General features: G+C 41.6%; 1 protein-coding gene across 1 annotated transcript in view; it reads right to left on the bottom strand.

Moving 5' to 3' along the window:
• Positions 1–4526: 4526 nt before the first annotated feature.
• Positions 4527–6456, bottom strand: part of LOC135896942 (pseudouridylate synthase RPUSD2-like) — a 62648-nt gene continuing 60718 nt past the window's right edge. Inside the window, exon 13 of the mRNA XM_065425484.2 lies at positions 4527–4678. Within this exon, the coding sequence (XP_065281556.1) occupies positions 4613–4678 (66 nt within the window). The 3' untranslated portion in view covers positions 4527–4612. The remainder of the gene's footprint in view (positions 4679–6456) is intronic.

Here is a 6456-nt window from a genome sequence, read left to right as displayed (position 1 = left end):
GATCCTATCGTGTCCTGCACACTGTGTGCTTTAGGTGCGAGTGAAATGGTATAAAATCCAAGTGCAATAAGAACCAATAGTGCCCTGGGCACTGTGTGCTTTAGGTGCGAGTGAAAGTGTGCGATGTTGAGACAAGATGGTGGCTTCACGAGGGCCCCCTTCCCACCTGAGCAAACGGAAAGACGGGAAGGGAGCAAGCTTGTGGTAACGTGATCAAGCACGCGCTAGGGGGCGGAAAGGCGCTAAGTTGGCGCACGTCTCGGCAGTGGCTGTGCATGGCTGTAAGTGCGGCTGAGCACATACGCAGCCACGCAGTGGTTTTATTTAGGCATTAAATGAATGACATAATTTGTGTATACAGAAGAAAGTTTCATGATCCAAAACTGAATCAGGACCTCCTATACTAGTGAATGTAGAAAAATTTAGGCAGCAAACAGCAATAGCAATCACAAACAATACCATACATCACAGGCAAAAAAATAAATAAATAAAAATGAGAAAATTAATAAACTGCAGCAGCGAAAACAAACAATAAAATACAGCGCAGGCAAAAAAGAAAAACAAAGAACAGCAAACCAAGGAACCAAAGTCAAAATTAGACAGGGTAAGAAACAATGGTAATTCAACACTTCTAAGCAGTCGTCGGATGGTTACAGGATGAAAAATAGTAAAAACAAACTACAAAAAGCAAACAAAAAGAAGTCGCATCTCTAGTCAGCAATGTCAAACAACCCCTGATGAGATGCTTCATCAACAAAAGGTTGTGGACAGGTAGGTATGATAGGGAGAGGGACAACAAAATGAAGTGAAAAAAAAAAAAACAAACAAACAAACAAAAAACTAAAAAAGTGAACAAAATGAAAATAATTGAACAGCAATTATGTACTCAGGGCATCTTTGTTGATTATTCGAAAGCATTTGATTGTATAAATCATTCCACACTACTCAACAAACTTGAACATTATGGATGGAAAAAAATGGGTGAAAACTCCACATAGGCAATTTGTGGATCATCTAATGGTATTGTTGAGGACCAATAGTGCGTATAACAGCAAAAGTGAATGATTCTTTGTCTGAAGCAGCGTTACACTTGAAGTGCAGAAAAATCGGGTAATGATCAGTGATGTCGACATTAAGAACCCCTACATCCAGGGCTGGTGATAGATTAGAAAGTTACATTTAACTCAATGTCTTGTCATCGTTTATAGTATGTGTTAGACTTGATATAAATAGCTACACCTCTATGACTGCTGCTTGCTCTATGCAAGTATTCAGACTTATATGAAGGGAGACAAAACAGATTTTTGTCGTCGTCACAAAGCCAGGTTTCAGAGATACTGATAAGTGAAAAAGGATTGTCAAGAGCAGAGAGAAGATGCTGTATGTCGTCAAAATGTTTACGGACGCTTCTTGCATTATTATGAGTAGCAGAGCAGGAGCAGGAGACAGGCGTAAGAAAGCTGTTGAGTTGGTCTATTGAGAAGTAGATAGCCATAAGTGGATGGACTTTAGAGCTGCAACAGATGGAGAATTTCAGATTGAATGTGGTCTGCTAACAGATTTTGGATAGGTCAGCTTCGAAAGCGATGCGGAGCACTTTGCTCTCTGTAGTCCTTCTGGCTTTGATTTGACAGTTGTCAGTTAATAAGAACTTCCAGTTATTCGTCTTTTTTAGGGAGAGTGCCTGAGAAAAAAGTGCCTTGTTTTCAGATGGAAGGTGGTCGTTAATGTAGACAGGGCTATTGGTGGCTCCAGACAATCCAATGTCTTCTAGGCATAGTTTAGCCTTCCGAGCCTTGCTCACGAAATTTGCCTTTTTCATCCAGGAGCAGAAGCAAGCAAGCAGATTCTTTGTACCAGCTTTTCAGGGTGCCAGTTTGCAATCAATCATATCACCTATAGTCTGCATATCTGCACTTAATGAGATAGCATCACATTTTGTGCTTTTAATGCCTTGTTCTCCGCAATCAGAGAGGCGTTTTCCTATTGCAAGCTTTCCACGAGGTCATTCATGTGCTCAGCGCTAACTACCAGCTCAGTCATTTGTTTTTTGATGTCAGTGAAGTTCACACTAGATAGCTGTGCTTTGACGATGAATTCGTTAAAGATAGCGTCAACCAAATCATCAGAACACTTGTAGAGTCTGGCTTCAAGCTCAAGAACTTCTTTTGTTCAGCTTAGCAACAGTAGACACCGCGCAGAATTCAGCTAAGTGTACAGATATGCGCAACATGATCAGTCGCAGCAAGCAACAACCCAACATGCGCTGCCCGCTGCCGGCGCTTTTCATGATAGTGTCGTCCCAGTGCGGGTGGATGCTATCAGCCGCGGGAGCGGAGTGCACGCAAAAGTGCGGCTGGCTTTGCTTAATTCGTGCCGCCAAGAAGATATTGTCGACGACTTCCAAATTTATCAAAATGAATTCCTTTGTGGTTGAAATTGGCTTTCTTTGATTGCTTGATAATTCTGAAAATTTTGCGGCTCCTTTCCGAGTAAAAAAAAATCTATCGGCGACTGTACCTATTTGCATAAAAAACGGTCGAATTTCAATAGAACAAAATTTCAATATAACAAAGTAAATTGCCGATTTTACAAATTTTGTTATATCGAGGTTTAACTGTATAGCACTTTATGGTGCAAGGGTCAGATAAGGCCAGAAAGTGCCATGCACATGGTGATGAGTTTTCAATGAATTGCTTATGAAATGGTGAAATGAACTGTGAACGTTGGATGTACATGGCTGTAAAGAGGGCTAAAATCAGTCGCTGTAACTTGCATAAAATATATCAGTATTAAAATAATGACAATGACTAAAGATTTGTGCCATGAATATAAATGTTTGGTTACAAATTGATGATGCAGAAATAGCTCGTTTTGCTTGTCACAAATGGGCACTGTATATAGAATGAGGCAAGAGCGACAAGCACTGTAAAGTGTGGTTGCCATTGTCCATTTCGTGTAATTGAAAAATTGTCCTGTAAAGCAAATTGCCATTTCTTATAGGTGGCACCAATACTCTCTTCCTTGATTGTTAATCCAACTATCTACAAAGAAAATTTTCCAACTTAATGGTGGAGTAGCAATTTTTTAAACCATTGAATGGGTGGCACTACTAGTATGTTTGATAAATTGGAAGGTGCAGACACAGTTCTGACTCTATTATATTTATGTACAACAGCCAAGACAATGGCATTCAAAGTTTTCAGTTATTTTGAACACTGATCAGAGCCTCGATTAGCTGTGCAAAATAATACAGTGAATTCCCCTTTAAAAAATGTTTTATGATGCTTGTCATACATATATATATTGTGAGTGGTTTTGGCATACCTTATCTTTCTCATCTGTAAGCAATTAAACCTAAATATAACGAAGTAGGTAAAATCAACAACTTGCTTCATTATATTGAAATTTCATTGTATTGAAATTCAACCTTTTTGCAAATAAGTACAGTCGTCGATCGATTTTTTTACACAAAAAACGGCAGCAGAATTTTCAGAATTATTGGGCAATCGAAAAAAGCAAATTTGAATGAGAAAACAATTCATTTTGATGAATTTGGGAGTTGGTGATGAATGATATGGTTTCATGCCATGCCGACGATGTCTTCACATAGGTGGTACGAATTAAGCGAAGCCAGCCACACTTTTGCGTGCACTCTGCCCCCGCAGCTGATAGCGTCGTCCCCACTGGGACGACACTATCGTGAAAAGCGCCGGTAGCGAGGAGCGAATGCTTCATCTGCCTCTCGCTCCAACAAGTCACCGAAACTCACGATTATGCAACTTTTAATACTAAACGCGTGGGAAGACAGCTTAGATGCTGCCACGCTGTCTTGGCACACCCACTCATTGCACATGCGGCAGATTACCTTTTAAGCAGGGTGTGCAGCTGCGTATGCGCTCAGCTGTGCTTACAGCCATACGCAGCCACAGCCGAGACACGCGCCAGAAATCCAGAAATCGCGAAGACCCCCCCCCCCCCCCCGTCCTGGCTCTCGAGCGCGCTTTCTTGTGTTACTGCGAGCGAGCTCACCTCCCCCTCTTTTCCTTTTCTGGTGCAAGAAGGCGGCACTTGTGCATGAAGCCTCCATCTTTCCTTCTCACCCTCACACTCTCATTCACACCTAAAGCACAAAGTGTGTGGGGAGCGATAGGATTTTATCACACTTGGACTTGATACGAAACACGATGAGGCTCCACTTCGGCAGTTGCTCTTGTCGCACCCCGGGCGATTTGAGAGGTGCGTTAGCAAGCAACCGCTTGTAATTCAATCATTACACAATCTGCATCCACGGAATATTCTATTTATTGTCTTGGCATTCCTTTGCTACGGACGCAAAATTTAGTTATATTGAAATCGAATACAAACACACTTCGTAATATTGACATTCTAATTACATGGTGTTCTATGGACAAGATATTATGAAAAGTTAAATACCTTGTTATATCGAGGATGCATAATCATCATTCCAGATCTTTTTGGTGGCTGCTCTCTGTGACCTCGCCTAATAAAAGCATTCATTCTGCTTCCATCCTTTCAACATAATTATTTATGAACGACAACTTCCTTGCAATAAAGACAAAGGCCTGGTAGAACACAGCAGTGACGTTTATCAGTCATCAGTCCAGTTCTCCCTTGCCCATGATGGCCATGCGGCTTCATACACCCAGTTTGATCCCTGTAAAGGTAACATGAATAACTTATTAAACATTCGTGCAAGCAGCAACCATAAAAAGGCAAGTGAGCATACATTTTTTTGTCGGTACTGTTATTAGGCTATTGTTGAAATTTCTTACTCGGGGGACGATCAGATCATAGATTGTTGCCACAAAAATCTGTCACCACAGACGGGCATTTCTAGTTTACAGTATAGTATTCGACTTGTGGTTCCTCTCCTCTGACTCTCAGCAGCCAGATCAAAAGCCACTCTCAGTCTAAAAGAGCTGAAGCACCTCAGTTGAATGCTTGTCGAGAGCACAAACAATGGGCACTGCTGGGCAACTTTCATGACAGCCTGATGGCAGGCTGCTATAGACTGGCTAATTGCGTAGATTCTGGCCACTGTTCAGCTTCTTCATCACAATTAAAACCTGTTTCATACATAACAGGCAACGTTATGAAAGCTAGAAAGAATTCTCCAACTGCCCGCACTCACGATAAAAAATTAGTGCATAACATATGAATCAAAGTCATGCAATTTGATGCAGCATACTTTTATGTCACAATATATGATGCAATCAACTGCATGAAAGGCATTACAGGTCTGAACCTATTTACCCCTGAATGAGCAGAGTGACATGTTTCTGTAAACAGCGGCCACAGAGCAACATTTTTGCTCACGACCCAAACACAGTATGTCATATACTGGCAGCAGAAAGGTGCATTAATAATGTGTGATTTGATGTAACCTTGTGTTTACAAGTTGGAATATATTTAGTTAGCAATACCTTAGAGGTCAAGACAGGCATTAAGTAAGGGGAGCATGCAGTACAATTAAAAATATAATGACAATTGCAATACAAAACATCGGCAAGGAGAGAACAGTAGTACATTTAAGGAAGATGGCAAGGCCAACCATGAAGAAAAAGGAAGATAAGTGCTGCATAAGAACAAAAAAAGCAAGCAAGGGAGCGAGACAAGGAAATAACACTACATAATCACATTGACTCATGTTGTTTTGATGAAGTGGTTCAAGAAGGTGTAAAGGTATGCAAAGGGCTTTTCATGCCAAGGACCTCATAAACATAGTGAAATGATGGCAACAGGAATGAGTGGTTATTCCGTAGAGTGTTGCAGATAATAAACAGCTGCATTATGAAATGGCAAAATGCGTAAAGTGAGATTTCTATTTCTATTGTCTATGAGACCTCTGCAATTCCAGTGTACAATGAAAGCCATGGTTGTAAAATGAAAAATGTACTGATGTGTGTGAACTTAAAAATTGAAGGTGACATGCGTTAGGAAACAATACGCGTTTGATGCACAGTAACCATTAGGTTACCTGTCCCTTTTTAGATGCAGTTACAAGGAGCTTGTCCCTCTTGGAGCGCTCAAAAGAACGCTATTCCTTTGGCGTCGATGCCGCTGAGGTTTTGGAATCGACCTCCATCACCTTCTCTGAGGCACTGGATAATCAAGAGCCAGGCGCCGAGACATGCATCTCGGGCCTTGGCGTTCGGTTCAGTCTTAAGACCTGCAGAACAGCTGTCTGCAGGGCCGTCTTGGATGATGGTGGAGCAGCACTAGCTGCTGCCAGCAAGGGGGCGGATGGAGTTGCTACAGATGTGGCGCTACCCCCTGCTGTGCCATATTGGCATAGCTTATTTGAGGTAAGAGTGAAGGCCTCTTCCTTGCTTCGAAAAATGAAATCTTCTCTTTTGCTGTGAGGGCGATCACCTCCTTCCAACAGGGTCATCATTGTGGATATGCTGGATGATCCCCTCTGCAGTTTACACA

This window comes from Dermacentor albipictus, chromosome 1 (assembly GCF_038994185.2).
Source record: "Dermacentor albipictus isolate Rhodes 1998 colony chromosome 1, USDA_Dalb.pri_finalv2, whole genome shotgun sequence".
In the NCBI taxonomy this organism is placed as follows: Eukaryota; Metazoa; Arthropoda; class Arachnida; order Ixodida; family Ixodidae; genus Dermacentor; species Dermacentor albipictus.
This window is presented reverse-complemented; position numbering and strand designations above follow the sequence as displayed.